This window comes from Delphinapterus leucas, chromosome 19 (genome assembly GCF_059928025.1).
Source record: "Delphinapterus leucas isolate spDelLeu-1000000601 "Yukka" chromosome 19, BTC_Dleu_Yukka2, whole genome shotgun sequence".
In the NCBI taxonomy this organism is placed as follows: domain Eukaryota; kingdom Metazoa; phylum Chordata; class Mammalia; order Artiodactyla; family Monodontidae; genus Delphinapterus; species Delphinapterus leucas.
The window spans coordinates 63,306,923-63,322,640 of record NC_143147.1 but is presented as its reverse complement, the minus strand read 5'-3'; the positions used below and the strand labels follow the sequence as shown (position 1 = coordinate 63,322,640).

At 59.3% G+C, this 15,718-nt stretch overlaps 1 protein-coding gene across 14 annotated transcripts in view; it reads left to right on the top strand.

Annotated features, from left to right (window-relative positions):
• The first annotated feature begins 882 nt into the window (after window positions 1–882).
• Window positions 883–15,718, top strand: part of LLGL2 (LLGL scribble cell polarity complex component 2) — a 33,473-nt gene continuing 18,637 nt past the window's right edge. Inside the window, exons 1-4 of one of the 14 annotated variants that reach the window (XM_089900072.1) lie at window positions 883–1,038; window positions 8,599–8,673; window positions 11,171–11,258; window positions 11,856–11,948. In XM_089900072.1, coding sequence (XP_089756198.1) covers window positions 11,874–11,948 — 75 coding nt within the window. In that variant the 5' untranslated portion in view covers window positions 883–1,038; window positions 8,599–8,673; window positions 11,171–11,258; window positions 11,856–11,873. Of the gene's footprint in view, window positions 1,039–1,166; window positions 1,880–4,649; window positions 11,259–11,855; window positions 11,949–15,718 lie in introns of those variants that run through there. The other 13 variants (XM_089900074.1, XM_089900069.1, XM_022589615.3 and 10 more) reach the window with 13 other exon arrangements.

Below are 15,718 nucleotides of genomic sequence, written 5' to 3'. Positions count from 1 at the left end.
CCCGACCCTTTCTCTGGGAAGTCACTGACTTCTAGCTAGCTTGGCTTTCAGAAGGGTGGTCCGAAGAGGGAAGATGGCATTCCACTGCTCCTTCCCTGAACGCAGCCAGGTCCGGGTAGAGGGGCGGCCGAGAGGCGACCTGTCGGTGTGGCTTGAATCCTAGTCTTTCTGAGCTGTGCGGTGGAGCGTGCAGTTCACGCCTAGGCCTCGGGCCTGGCCTCCGCGCCCCTTCTGCTCCTGTCTCTCCTCGTTCCTAATCCCCTCCCTCGTCGTGCTGAAAACTCCGGTCGCTGTTGCTGCCGGTGACTCGGAGGAAGGTCCAGGCTTGGAGGCCGCCCAGAGAGGAGGCGCCTCGGCGACACCCCAGTCCCCAAACCACCTAGTTCTTGGGTCCCGAAACTTGGCCCCCTGTTCGCCGGTCACCCTCTCTGATTGGGGTCTGCTCTGAGGGACCCGGACAGGAAGAGCCGGCCGGGCTATGCCCCTCCCTCCGGGGCAGCTCGGGGCCAGGTTGTGGGAGGGACCGTTCCCCTGGTTTAGGAGGTGGCCCGGGGCAGCCGCGCGTTCCGGGAACTATTTCCTCCTCCGGGAGGCGGCGGGACACTGGGCGCGGCGTGGCGTCCTGCGATCAGGTGCGCCCAGGTGAGGCCGAGGGCGGGCCGGCAGTGCCTCGTACATATTCACGCCGGCCTCGGCCCCGCCCCCGCGGTCCACGGAGCCGCGGATTGGCCGGAGCACGGCCCCCGCCCTCCCCGAGGGCGCCCGCGCTGCGCTCGGCCTCTAAGGCTTTGCGCTACCGGGGGCGGGGCCAGGCCCAGGGGGCGGGCCGCTGGGGCGCTGCGCTCCGGGTTCCGCGGGCCCGGCCGGCTCACCCTTTATGTAAATAGCGGCGGCTCCGCCCCCTGCTCGCCGCGCCGGAGGTGAGCAGGAAGGAGACTGCCGCCCAGCAGCCCGTGGGCGCGCGGCAGAGCGAGCGGAGCCGGTGGCCGGCGCCGAGGGACGCGGAGGCCTCGGACGGGGGCTGGCCTGGAGTTCCAGGTGAGGTGAGGGCCGGGACCCACCTAGTTGAGCCCGCCCCCTCGGGGCGCCCGCCACTTGGGGCGCCCGCCACTCGGGGCGGGGAGGCAGGGGAGGGCCGGGACCCCTGGCTTCTCCGGGCTGGGCGGGGAGGGCTGCGCGCAGATCCGCTCGCCTCGCTCCGGATCCCGTCGCTCCGCTCGTCTGGGAGAAAGACACCTGTAGAAAGTGCCGCTGGGAACTTTTCTGTGCCTGATCCGCCCGCGATTACAGAATTTGGGTTTCGGGTTTGCACAATAGTGTTGGCTTTGGAGAGCAGGGAAACAGGTGCTCGGCCCGGCTGGGCGCGAGGGTCACTGCGGGCGGAGACGGAGTCCCCGGGTCTCGGGCCCCACGTGTAAGGCGCCTGGCCGGAAAGGCAGGCGACGCGCGTCTCCAGAGTGGCCCTCTCTCCGCGAGCGGGGGCCGGAGCGCTTTACGTTTGCGGCTTAGCCCCTGCTCCTGCCATCTGGGCCTTCTCCCTGCCGGCCCTTTGTGCCTCCTAATCCCCGGACACAGGAAGCCCGCGGAAGGGACTTGGGTCTTGGGGCCTTTCTCCGCCTCAGGCGGCTTTGGATACCTTTAGGGGACGTTACGGAGACCCAGTCTCTTCTCCAAGACCACGGGGGTTGGGTTGCGCTGCGGGACACTGGGGCTTGGCAAGAAGTGAAAAATACCGTCTTGCCGAAGAAAGTGTGCAAAGTTTGCTCTTGGTTTGCTCAGGCTGGACGGTTCACAGACACACCAAGCTTTGGCTGTGGGGAGAACCGACTGTAACTAGGAGAGCCGTGGTGTGGCCTCCTGAGGCTCTCACCTGAGACAGGTGAGCTTTGGGTGAGGTGGGCGGGGCGTAGACTCGGCGCCGTCCCCATGGGGATCCATGTGCCAGATGCAGGGCGTCTTAACCTGGGCTCTAGGGAGCCTCTGCAGAGTTTACAACTCAAGGTCCTGTCAGGCTGCAGAGGGGAATTCTGATCAGGGAGGGGAGGAGTGTGTCAGGGAGACAGGAAACCCCAGGTGGGAGGAATAGAGCAGCGGAACAGAAGAGCCCTAGCCCAGCCCAGGGGAAGCCAAAGTCAGAAGTGGCTTCTGAGGAACAGTCTGGGTCTTTGTGAGCTGAAGCATGGGAATGGTCCAACCTCTTTATTTTATGCACAGGGGATTCAGATTTGGTTTTCTTCAACCATCTGCCCCCAGTGCTCACTTATGTCAGTGAGGGCTCAAACCCAGCTCTGGGGGCTCTGACCAGTGCTTGCTCCTATTCTCTGAAGTTAGACTGGGCCACTGTCTGTGGGAGCCACTGGGCAGTGTTTCCAAAGTCTGGGGTCATCCTGCAGCCCTACTTTTCCTTGAGGCAATGGAGTATCCCCTTTAGCAGCGGATTAATATAATTTTTTTTAATTTATTTTTTTTATTTATTTATTTTTGGCTGCACTGGGTCTTTGTTGCTGTGTGTGGGCTTTCTCTAGTTGCGGCGAGCGGGGTCTACTGTTTGTTGGTGCGCGGGCTTCTCATTGCAGTGGCTTCTCTTGTTGCGGAGCGCAGGCTATAGGCACGCGGGCTCAGTAGTTGTGGTGCACGGGCTTAGTTGCTCCGCGGCATGTGGGATCTTCCCGGACCAGGGATCGAACCCGTGTCCCCTGCATTGGCAGGTGGATTCTTAACCACTGCGCCACCAGGGAAGTTCCAGATTAATATAATTTTAGTAACTTAGTGACTTAGTACTTAGCAGCGCTTTAATGCACAGTAGCATTAAAAGAAAGAAAAAGGCCCTTAATCCCAGCTGACCCCATTGGTTTAAAAAATAAAAATGGCAATAGGAGCCCACTGGGGCAAATGAAGTGTTTTAGAAAGTGTAAAATAAGACAGAAAACAACTTCTCCCTCGAGCCTCACGGACTTTCCTCAGATATAGTGCTCATTAAGTTTTTTAGTGTCTTTCGACTCAGGTGTAGTTTTGAATTGTGCCTTGCCGGTTTCTTGCTGGAGGACCCTGGCTCTGTCACTTAACCAGAACTCAGCAAGCCTTATTTTTACAGCTGTTGACGAGAGGATGAAAAACGTCATAAACACGTGTGGCCTGGCACATAGCTGGCGCCAGGTGAGGGTGGGCTGCTTAGCGTCCCCACGAAGCATACAGAGCGTGGTCACTTGCGGAAACTTGGGCAGATGCCTGGGCCTTTCGGATGTGCCTGACGGGTTGTGAGGGAATTTGGCTTCTCTGTCCAGAAATCCTGATTTCTGAAAGCCTCTGGAGATCAGAACTTTTAGAATGAGGATGTTGCTCCTTGGAGAGCAGAGGTAGAGGGCAGTGGCCTCTCCTAACCTCACTTCGGGTTCCAGGGGCCCTTGGGACTTCTGCTGCTCCTTGGAAAAGCCAGGAGTGAGGCCTAACGGCCGGACCCCCGCTGGCAGGCCTTTCCTGGGAGGAGCGTGTGTGTACAATCTCCTCTGCTTTGCTTTCTGCTCAGGGGAAGGCTTGGCTGTATACATTCTGCACCCTGGTGGGCGGATAGGTTGGGGTAGCTCATTCCTGCACTGCTCTGTTGTAATTAAGGAGATTTTCTGTGAACTCCATAGTGCCTCCTTTCAACCTCATTTAGGGAAGGGGTATCCTCTCCTGCCAGGACTTCCTGGCCCCAGGACCCTCCCTCCCATAGAGAAAATGGTACACGGAGCTGGAAAGTTTGGCTTCTCTGCCATCAGTCTGTGACCCCCTATCTACCGCATTGGAGACATTGAGCATCCCTGGCAAGAGCCTCCAGGGGCCTTGTGGTGTTCCCTGAAGGGGGTCCTTCCTGACGTGGCAGAGGCAGCTTTTGAGACACCTGGATCGGGGGCCAGGGTGGAGGCCCGAGAAGCCAATGGCCCTTGCTCCTGGGTTGGCTGCCCTGAAGAGCACTGGCTGCCTGGACTCACTTATCCTGAGTACTCAGCTCGGAGAGACCTTCTTATCTCATCAGGCGATATCACCATCAGGGCTCCCCCTGGGTCTCCTGAGGCATGCCAGGTCTGTTTGGCAACTTTGTTTTCCCCTGCCCAGGAGTAGTTTTCAGGGAGAAAGTGGGGTATGGGATGGAAGTTGGGCGTCCCCCAGTAGGGCCACCAGTACTGTTCGCTCTTCTCCAGCCCTGGCTCCCTAGGATCCCCCGGGAAAGCCTCCTCTCCCTGTGCCCTGTCAGCATGGGGCTTGCCCAGCTCCCTTGGGGGTGGCCTTCCCTCCCTGCCCTGCCTCTCAGAGGAAACTGGTCCTTTGAAGAGTCACCCCACTCCTTCCCCTTCCCCTTCCCAGGGACCACAGTGAATTCTTGTGAGCTAGGAGAGGCTCCTCTGGGCGTGGGGACAGGGAAGCTGCTAGATACCTGACTGTACCCTTCAGGAATTCAGCAGAGACAGGAGACTTTTCTCGAGACACCTGACTCGGTGTTCCCAGGGTTTGATGAGAGGGACTGGGTACAGGACTGTTTGATTCTAGTAAATAATGTTATTGTTGGATCTACTTGCCAAGGAGCTGGGTGTCCTGGAGCCTGGGGCTGAGGCAGGACCTGTAAGGGTATCCCCAAGCAGGATGTCAGGCATGATAGGCACATGGCCCTGGCCTTGGTCAGAGACTTGAGAACAGGACGGGGAAGTTCCCTGAGGACCCCGTGGGGCCCCAGCCCAGTACTCTTTAGGGTCAGTGGCTCCTGACTGGAGAACACCTTTGCTTACCTGATCCCCATTCAGTCCCAGCTGTTCATTTATTCAACAAGTATTTATTGGTGCCTCTGTTCGTGCGGTGTGGTATAGACACCAGGCATAATCCTTGCACCAAGCAAAGGTCTCTGCCGTCACAGGACTCAAATTCTAAAGGATGGGAAGTGTGAGTGACCGGAAATGAGTGTAGGTAGTAAATAATCTGTTAAAAGGCAATACGAGCTATAGAGTAAGAACTAAAGCCGGGGATCAAGACCCCTTGGGAGGGGGGCAGGTTGCAACTTTAAACAGTGGTCAGGATGGGCCTCATCAAAAAGGTCACATTTCAGCACAGGAAATACAACCATGGACAGGTCAGGCGGGGTCCGGTCCCTCCCCCCTGGAGATGACATAGCCTGGAAGCTGCTTGGGTCAGCCGTTCAAGTCTTGAGGCAAGTCGGAGGCTGTGGGATGGAGCTTGATGGGATGAGCCAGGCAGCCTGCCCACCCCCACCCACGCCCAGCCTGGGCAAGTCGTCAGTGTTCTCCCCAGAACTGCTTTGCTTTTCCTTGTGCTTGACCACATCCAGTCTGTCACTTCCCTGGAGAGAGTCTGGTGTTGGATTGCAGAAGGGGACTGAGGCCCCCAGGATGGGGATGTGGGGAGGACGCACGCATGTGGGGACGACTCCCCACTCCACCCTGCAGGAAGAGCCTGGGGGTGGCAGGAGGGCCCTCCCAGGGCTGTGGGACTGGCCTGTGGCTCCGTGGGACGGACAGTGAGGGGTGGAGGGCCAGGTCAGGCTATAGTTGCTGACCCCAGGTGGTCCCATCCAGCCTGCTCTTGGCGAGCCCCTTTGTCCTGGGAGGGAGGCTTGAACTGAGCAGACGGTCTGCAGCCTGGTTGGCGTTCAGACTGGGACTTGGACTCTTACTGCCCGGGCTCCATAGCTCTCAGAATTGGCTATTTCGTAAGTAATTGTAAGAATTACATGAGACGATGCTTGTAAAGTTCTTCAAGTAGCATCTGGCCACAGTCCCTCTCAATCCCTTTCATTACCTAACAGCAGCGACAACAATTCTGTGGTTCCCACCCCCTCGCTCTCGGTGTTCCAGTCCCACCTCCACAGAGGTGCCCTTTCTGCCAAGGTTTGGTTGCTAAGCTGCTGGCCAGGGGCTGCCCAGTGCCTCTGGGAGATTGGGTTTCCCAGGATAACTCAGGCGCTGGCAAAGCAGCCGTGGGCATCTTGAGTTGGGACGGACAGGTGCCCAAGGGTCAGCAGCTGCCCCAGCTGCTTACAGCCCTCTCTTACCACTCCCCGCCGTGGCAGGTGCAGGGGCGAACTCACACCCGGCGGACGGAGGCCAAAGCTACACGCAGGTTGTTGAGGAAGGGAGGGCAGCTTAGCAGCAGCCGGCTATGGGAAGCACGAGCAGAGCGGAGCCTGGGACTGCACCTCATGCCGTGCGTGCTCCCGGAGATCGTGAACACGAGCAGGTGCTAGTGTGACTCCAAGAGCCTTCTCTCCCGTGGGCCTGAGATGTCCAGAGTCCTGCTTCCGGATGTAGCCTCTCTTAGCAGCTCAGTGGAAGTGCCCAGGCTGTGGAGGGACCTTCTAGGGGGCTGGCCCATCACACACCTCCAGCACAGGCTGACGCAGCTTGGCCAAGCCTTGGTCTCCTGGGGATAGATTAGCCCAGGCACTCCAAACAGTGCCAGCGTGGGATGAGCCGTCTGCTCTGGGGACCCCCGTCTTCCTCCCTGTGACACAATCAGACCTGCTGCTTAGAGCGGGGAGCCAAGACAAGCCCACTCGCCTGCACTTATTTCTTCTCTGCCTCCACTGCCTCCACTCAGGAGCCCTGAGCTCCTGAGATGCAGGGGTGGGGGCAGGGTCTATGTGCAGAGGATGGGAAGGGAAGACAGGGTGTGAATTTGCTAGCCTGTTGCCAAGTACGCAGCTCTCCTGTTTTTTTCCGGGGTGGGCATCAGGGTGTGGGGAGACCAATTCTAGGCCCTGGTATGTTTCGCTGGCGGGCAACAGTGTTGACTGATTAGAGCAGTGAGAGCGAAGGGAATCGCCAGGTCAGCTGTCCGCGGGGGACCCTTCAGGCCAGCTCCACGCACACGGCACAGACCTGTGGGGAGAATGAGTACGAATCAGCCACAGGTCAGCAAGCCTCATGGCCCAGCCAGCCCTGTACCCTACGCGCCCCCCCCCACCACCACCGAGGGACCAGAGAGCCCGGCAGAGCAGGGAGGGCGGCTCAGAGGTAGGTCTGGACACGGACGGAGGGCACAGTGGACAGGAATGGAGGCCGAGGTTGGGCAATCTTTGGAAGTTCAGCGGATGGAGAAGGTGTTTCTTCTCAGGAAGCACCCCCGGCACGGGTTGTGCTCTAGCCAGGTGGCACCCCCAGCGCAGGAAGCCGGGACCCTCGGAGCTCCTTCCTTCCCCAGTCTTTGCCTCAGACCCTTCTTGGTGTCAGGCTTGGGGGGCTTCTCAGCCTGGGGGGCCCCTGAACTCTCTTACCCCACACCCCTCACGGTAAAAGCGTCATTGAAGCACACAGCACCTGAGAGCTTGCCAGCTCCTCCCAGGCCTTCCTGTTGAAGCTCACAGCCGCCTCACCGGTCATAGCCTGCAAAGTAGTAACATCCTTTCGCCCCGGACCAGGGGCGCCTGAAACATGAGGCCACACAGCTGGTTCCACCCACCTGTCTACTCCCTGCCTCTGTGCCCATTTGGTGTCCATAGCCGTGGGCGGGGCAGGAGCGATCCCCCAGCAGGACTGAGTGCCAACTGTGAGCGCAGGGCCGCCCTCACACCTGACCAGCACCTGGGCCCCTCCCGTGTGATCCTCTTATTTCCCCTGCCTGGGAGGCAGATAAACAGAAAGAAGAAAAAGCATCACCAGTAATCCCATAACCCTTCCACTGTGTTGTCGACTTATGTAAATATTTTTAATAGACTCTACCTGACTCTTGGATACATAGGACATATGTTTCCATGGCCATCGTCTCCTGCCCTTTTCATGACTGTACCCTTTCCATCGTCGGGCTGAGCACCCTTCACCTGCCCCCTGTTGTTGGCCGCTTAGGTTGCTTCTGATTTTTCCTAGCAGCTTAATGACAAGCACGACAAGGCGGGGGAGACCGTCCACAGAGCTAGACGAGTGCCCGAGTCCACAGTGGTTTTAGGCATCATTTTAGCATAAGGCACAGTCAAGCGCTGAGGGAGCATGGTGAACGTGGTCCGGATGGAGTCAGGGGGAGATGATTTTGGGAAGGTGATTTTTTGTATGCTGCTTGAGGGGCAAGGTTATATCAGAGAGAAACGTGGAGACAAAAGCACGGAGACCACAATGAATGGGGCTGGTGCGGGGGCTGAGGAGATGGACACAGGGCCAAGCAGAAGGGGACATGGGGTGGGGGAGGGGAGGGCGGACCACATCAGGCCCCTGCCCAGGACTGTCAGGGGGTTCCCAGTAGAGTCAAACTGAAGCTCTTTGTTGTGGCCCACCAGGCCCCCCTTCCGACCCATGTCATCCCTCCTTGTTGCCTGCGCCCAGCCCCTCGTGGCACGGAAGCCTGCTGCCTGACACGCCCTGCCCCGAATCCTCCCGTGGCTGACCACTTCCTACCATTCAGGACTGGGTGGAGGTATTATCACCTCTGTTCGTTCATTCAGCGTGCGCACGTTGGAGTGGAGGCGAGGGAGGGAGGCTCGTGAGTATTTGGAGGAAAAGAACCCCAGGCAGAAGGAACGGCAAATGCGCAGACCCAGACTCGGGAAGGTTCGCTGAGTCCTTCTGACCACCAAACCCTGGTCACTCGAGCTGAGCATCTTCCCTTATTTTCTTGTAGGCTCTGAGCTTTCTCTGAAACCATCCCGCTGACTGATTTGTGTACCTCTTAGTCATCGCGCTCCCCTGACAGGATGTAAGCTCGGTGAACTGGAGGATCTTGTCTGTCTGTCACGGTCGTATGCCCGGTCCTCAGACAGTGTTCGCTCCGCGCCAGGCAATGGCTTCTGCCGTTGCTCCCCCTGCTTGCAGCAGACAAGCTCTCCGGACCTCGAGGAGCTGCCACCCAGCTTGGAGGGGCTGAGCTGTGGTGCTTGAGCCCTGGCTGTGGGTCCCAAGCCCTGGGCTCTTTCCCTTACATCTCCCCACCCCCGTCAGGAGTGGGTTGAGTAGGTAGGATCTGTTCCACACCAGGAAGCTCCAGGCTCAGGTTCCTGAAGCTTCTCCGCAGAGAACCTCTTGCCTGGGGTGAGTGGAGCTGAGGGTTTGCTTGGAGGTAAGTCCAGCCAGTCCCAGACCTGTCCGCCTTCAAGAAGCAATGGCACTTTTTTATGCCTTGACATGGGCAGTTTTTCTGTACTGGGAGCTACGCTGAAAGTCCTGGCTCCGTCACCCGAGGCCAGTGGTGTTCCAGCCCCTGGCTGGAATGAGTGGCAGGTCCAGGCAAGGGTCCCCGGCTCTGCCCAGCCAGACCTCACCAGAGGCCAGGACCCACACTGCTTGCTGGGCTCTGAGCTGAAGGCATGTGGGAGTGTGTGTGTCTGCATGTGTCTGCGCCTTGGAACTGCACGGCTGTGACTAGGCATCCTCTGTCCTGTCTGCATCCTTTGCTACCTCCCAGAGACCTAAGACTGAGGAGTTCTCCACACCTGGGGGCAAATCTCAGTTCTGTTGGTACCTTCTTAGTGATTGGATGAGTTGCCCAGCCTCTGTGGTCTTCTTTCCATGTCTGCCACGTGGGGATGTTCCACTCACCTTCCAGGGAGGCTTCTGGAAGGAGAACGAGCATCCAGGATGAGGTTTAGGTGCACCTTGTTCTAACGCACAAAGGTTTGGTTCAGTGCCTGGTAGGCAGCAGGGGCTCCCAGGGGCAGCCGGGTGGATGGAGTGCCCGCCCTCCCTCCCCGAGTGGGGCTTTCTCCCACCCAGCTCCGCATCCTGTCTCCCTCCCTCCTACCTGCACGTCTGCCCCTGGGACTGGGCGGTGTCACCCTTGAGCCTGTGTGGGTCCTTGGCACAGATGGCCCTGTGCCCGCTTGTCCCCACCCTGCAGCCTGAGAGGGTCCCCGGGGCAGAACCCAGGGTGGCCTCTCCCTGGAGTCTGCAGGCCTGTTTCCTCCTCCAGGGCGTCCCTCCCAGCCTCCTCTGGCTTCTGACCCGGTGACCTGGGCCGGGAGAGGGAGACGGGGCATCGCCAGGAGCCTGGGGTGGCAGATTGATGAGCTGGCGCTACCCTCCCCCATGGCTGGAATGCGAGGCCACCAGCCCAGCTGTTTGTCCAGGAGGCCGAGGTCGCTGCAGGCCCCGAGTCTGTTTTCACTCCCAGGCCCAGGAGCCTCCGGGACTTTCCCGTGTTTGTTCCCTGAACCCACTGCGGGGCCTCGGGTCAAGTGAGCACCTGGGAGTTTCCCGACTACCTGCTGTTCCTTGGAGAAGTGGGGCTCCCCATTCTGCTCTGGCTCCCCCAAAATGTGAAGGCACAGACCTCTACTCTCCAACCCTCTCACAAGTGGCGGCCTTTTCGGGGTCCCCAGAAGGTGAGGCGTGCAGAGGGCTGGTCTCCGCCTGTTCCCAGCTGGAGATGCTTGGATCGCCCTGGGACATGCCTCTCTGCCAGAAAGTCCCTCCAACTCTGCCACGCACGTGCCTGCCAGGGTCCATTCATATGCAAAGTCCTGGCCTGATGGTTAATTTTTGTCACCTTTCAAGAAGCCAGAAACTTCAGGGCATCCTTCGGGTCTCAGCTTAACTACCTTCTTCTCCAGTAGGACACTCCCCTGCTGCCCAGTCTGAGCCGGGTGCCCCTGTGCCTCTCCATCAGGGCACTTGGCACTGTGCACTGTCCTGTCTTTACCTGCCCCTACCCCAGAGTAAGCTCCTCCAGGGCAGGGACTGGCTCTGCCTCCTTCCCTTATAGTGTCAGGTGTGAATGGGACCATTTCCAGGGTGGGCCTGAGCCCCTGTGTTTCCAAGGACGGGCCTTGGTGTCCTGTGGTCAGTGGGAGGTTGTGCTCCTGGAAGCCGGAAGCTGGAGCACATGTGATCCCACCCCCTTCCCCCAAGGATGAGCCAGAAATAGTTCCCCTTGGATTGGGAATGCATTCTACGGTGGGAGGACAGTTTTGGGGCCTGGAGCTGGTTTCTTTATTGGGAGCAGATTTCTTCTCCTGATTGCTCTCCATTGGGCCCCTGGGAAAGGGAGCCTTTCCGAGCACACCCCATCAGAGCCCCAGGGGAGCTGGAACCGGAGAGCCAGAGCTGAGGGTGGGAGGTGGGGCAGCCTGTAAGCCTGGGCTTCCAGAGACAGAGCCCCAGCAGCCGTGCGGGCGGACCCAGCTCCACCATGGGCCCCGGCTGTGGGGTGGGATGGGCCAGCACCCCCCGACTGTGTGCTCTGCGCCTCACTCACTCAGGTTCCAGACGGCTGTGGCGGGTGGGAGCAGCCTAAGCCCAGAGTCGCTGGAGAGCCTTCCCTGAAGTTAGAAGGAAGAATCTGCCCAGGTGTGCAGCCCCCCCCCCACCCCATACCCCCCGCAGGGAGCTCTGCTGGGCCCTGGCCTGGAGTTGTCAGCGCATTTCCCCTCCCCCATCGGGGTTCTGATCTGGGAGCCCAGGTGGACAGCCTTTGCATTCCCACCTTCCAGCCGGCTCTGGAGACAGAGGCTTGTGAAGTTGCCCTTTCTGTTTAGCCAGAGTTTTATGGTTTTTCAGAAAACAGGTTAACAATTAAGCTTTAAAACCTCAGGGCCTCTGGCCCTCCTTGTTGCCATAAAGCCGGGCTAAATGGCTTCCTCCCCCGGCTTCTCCTGTTGGCTTTATTAGGCCACAGGTGGCCAGGAGCAAGCGTCAGAGCATTAACCAGCTCCGGCCTCCAGGTCCAGAGCTCCCTCCGGTTTCCTCTCAGGGAACCGCGCTCCACGGGTGGGGCATGAGGCGTGGGGAAGCCAAGGGTGAAGCTGGCCCGGCCCCGGGGGCGGCCGCCTGCTGTGCTTGGGGAGAGGCTGCCTAAGCTGGGCGAGCGGGCCTGGGCGCCGGGTCGGGCTCTGGGGTGCCGGGCCTCCTTTGGCTGGTGCTCAGCAGCTGCCTGCCTTTCCCTAGGGGGCTGCGCACAGCAAGATGAGGAGGTTCCTGAGGCCGGGACATGACCCTGCGAGGGAGAGGCTCAAGCGGGACCTCTTCCAGTTTAACAAGGTAAGGGGAGTGGAGGGCCAGCTGGGCGTTTATGGCAGGCACGAAGGTGTCACGTGCCCAGGGAATTCCCTCACGGTCCGGTGGTTAGGACGCCACGCTCTCACTGCTGAGGCCGCGGGTTCGATCCCTGGTTGGAGAACTAAGATTCCACAAGCTGCGCTGCGTGACCAAACAAACAAACAAAAGGTATCACCCTCCCCACAGGCTGGGGCTGGCGCTGGGGTCGCTTTTACCTGGACTAAGGTACTTACTTGGCACTGCCTGCTATGCCTCCCGGGAATTGGATTTTGGAAATGGGGTCTGGTTAGAGGCTTTCCTGGGAAAGGGTGACAGGACGCCCAGGAGTCAGCTCTCCTTGTCCCATGTCTCTCGCTGGCTGTGTGACCTCTGCAGGTCACCCCGCCTCTTCCAGCCTAGTGTTCCCCACCTGTAAAATGGGGATAAAACAACCTGTCCTGCCTCCCTCCTCACGGGGTTATGGAGCAGGCCTAGGGCCGGGAAAGGTGAAAGTGCGTTGAACCCTGCGAAGTATAAGGATGTTCCTGTGATGCCAGTTTCCTTGGAGCCCTGGGGCCACAGGCCATGGCCGTTCCCTCCCTCCTCAAATTACCCTCAAAGGAAAACACAGCTTTCCCTGCAGGCAGAACACATAATTCCTTCTGGCCGGCTGTAGGCCTGGGTGAGTGGGGAGAGGCACCTGGGAGAAGGTATCGGCGGGGGGTGGGGGTGGGGGTTGGCATTTGACCACCCCAGCTCCACACCTGCTCCTAAGGCCCCCCAAGCGGGTGTCCTCTTACCCACGATCATGGGGCTTCCCTGGGGGCTGGCCTGTAAAGGGGAAGGAACACAGGGTGGTTTATTAGCTCCGAGGCCACCTAGCAATCCGCAGCCGGTTCGGGGTAATTCGCTCCTCTCACCTCTGCTTTGATCTAGGCCCTTGGCCTCCGTGCCTCAGCTTCCCTCCACCCTGGAAGGTGGACTGCAGGAAGGGGAGCAGCAAGATGCTCTTCCCCTCAGGGGTCCCAGGACCCCTCCAGGACATGCTGACGGGTGGGCTTCAAATCCAGCTTAGCCACTTAGAAGCTGGATGACCCTGTGCCCGTCACCCACTGCGTAGGCTTGCTATGAGGATTACACGGAATTAGATCATTGAAGTGCTAAGCACAGTGGTCCAGGAGTGTCAGGTGCTGTTTTCAGGGGCTGCCTGCCTGCCAGGGAGAGAGAGCTCCCGGGGGCTTGTTGGAGGCGAGTCAGGGTCCCAACCTGCTCTGCAGGTTTCCTCTGATTTTCTTGACCTGTGGCTGTGAGGCTACTGCCTCTGGGATCAGGGCTTCCCTAAATGAACACTTCCTCCCACTGGGGGAAGGAAGCTGTGGGCACGGCTTTTGGGCCTTGGGATGTGGGCGTGCATATGTTATGAATGGGGGATCTCTGGGCCCCAGCAGCCTGCCATTCTCACTTACAAGGGAGCAGCCCATGGGTGTTGGGTGTGGGTCTCAGAACCTCAGCATCCGCCTCGGCGCCTGGGTGACCCCTGTCGCCTTCCATTGCCCTTGATGATGCTGGGATCTCACACCCCAAAAAGGTGGCCAATTCCAGTGGAAACCGGATAGACAGGCTCAGTGCAGAGGGTGAACCCCCGCCCCAAGTTCCAACTGTACAGCAGCAGGGTGGGGCTGGGGTGGGGCTGGGGCAGAAGAATCATGCCCCCCCCTCCACCCCGTGCCCCCAAACTGGACTGCCCCACCCCCAGGCCTGGCTGGGGAGGGGGAGGGGAGGCTCCTGGAATTCCTTCTTCCTCCCATTCACTTCCAAGAAACATGCATTGAGTACCTACACAGCCCAGCGCTGGGGCTTTGGGAATCTCAGACAAGACCTTTGCCCTCCAGGACATTTATAGTCTGGTGGAAGGAAGGGGGCTGATGGTCTAAAATTCCACTTCCTGGGAGGGGAACGTCTTGGGGGGGCTGTTGGGGAGGGGTGGGGCTTAGACTCATCTCATCTAGGTTCTGGGTGAATGGTGGAGCCCGAAGGGTTGGGCTTGGAGGGTGAGTCCAGATCCTGGAAGGTTTGGGAGCCTGGGTGGTCCTACCCACGCCAGCCCTGCCCCGGCCCCCTGGCTGTGAGTTCAGCTGTGGGATCAAGGGAGGCTGGAACCTGGGAATCTGGGTCTGACACGCCAGAGCCTGGTGAGTTTTGAGCAGGGGAGTGAGCGATCTCATTTATGACTTAGAGGAGGTAACTCTGGGACCTTTTTTTTTTTTTCCCCTACCTTTCAGTCAGGAGCAGGTAAGCTCAGAGCACTTAGGAGACGTTGCATTGACTGACTGGGGCCCAGCAGTGGGGTTGGGGCGCAGGGTTGACCGTTGACATTTGGGGCCTTTGGGGCCCACTGAGTTGTGAGGCTGTTTAGCAGCATCCCTGGCCCTGCCTCCCCAAGACGTGACAACCAAAAATGTTCCAGACACTGCCCAGTGTCCCCTGGCCAGTGAAATAGCCCCTGGTTGAGAGCTTATTTAGGGCGAGAGGTTGATGAGACCTGGTAATAGACGGAGCGTAGGAGGGAAGGGAGGCAGCTGTCCTGCATCCTGGCTGGGCAGTGGTGCCACCCCCTGGGTTGGGGAGCCCAGGAGGGGCGAGGAGCAGGGTTGAGGAAAGTGATACATTCGATTCCGACAGAATAGCAACAATTATGATCATCCACTTATCGAGAGGCAGTCTTGCCCAGGGGTGAGTGGCGCCAACCTCGGCACCTGACTGCCTGGGTTCACCAGCTGGGTGACCTTGGACAAGTCACTCATCTCTAAGTGGAGAGGGTAACAGAAGCCACCCCACAGTGTTGGTGTGAGGATTAAACGAGTTAGTGTATGAGTTGAAGGGCCTAAGTGGCTAGTGGTTCCAGTATCAGCACAGCTCTGTGAATGTTATCTGGCTCGAGGTTCAGTTTGGAGAATCTTGGCACCCTCAGGTGAGGGCAGGTCCCAGCAGACAGTGGGATACACAGAGCTGGAGCTCAGAGCCTCACGTCTGGGGAAGCAGGCAGTGTCCATCCCAGAAGTGCCGGTCTGCAGGGCAGTGAGCTGGGAGGTGGGACGGTGGCACCATCATAGGCCAGCCCAAGAGGCTTGCAGACACCAGCTGGGCCTCTCCCTCCAGTACCATCTGGCCCAACTCCTTGATACCCACACCAAGCGAGGTGCCTCAGAGAGAGCAGGGACATGGCCCCCGGCGGGCCGAGAGCAGCATGTCCTGTTTCTTCGGCTTTGGTACCTGGGAAGGAGCTGTGTCTGTGGACAGATGCTCTGAACCCCCTGCTGGGGACTGATTGTCCAAGGGGCAGCTCTGGTTCACCACGGGCTCCATGCCAAGCAGCAAAGGGGCCAGGTGATGCAGTGGTTGGGGCGGGGACCCTGGAGCCAGGCGGCCTGGGTCTAGATGCCAGCTGTGCTGCTTCCTCACTGAGTGACTACAGAAACGTTACTTAACCTCTCTGCTCCTCAGTTTCCTCATCTGTAAAGTGGGCGTTGTAATCACCCCTACACCCAGATTGGTGGGCTGAGTGAGTTAAATTGCTTTGAATGGCACCCACACACAGCTGATGCCCTACAGGGTCTGCCTCACCTTCGCCTCAGCCTCCTGACGACTCACAGGTGGGCGCTGTTCCCACTCTGCAGGTGAGGAAACTGAGGCCTCCAGGCGTGCACAGCCTGAGTACCTGGAGGGGGCACCGGCTGGGGAATGCGGCTGCCGGTTCCGTCTGCCCACAGCCG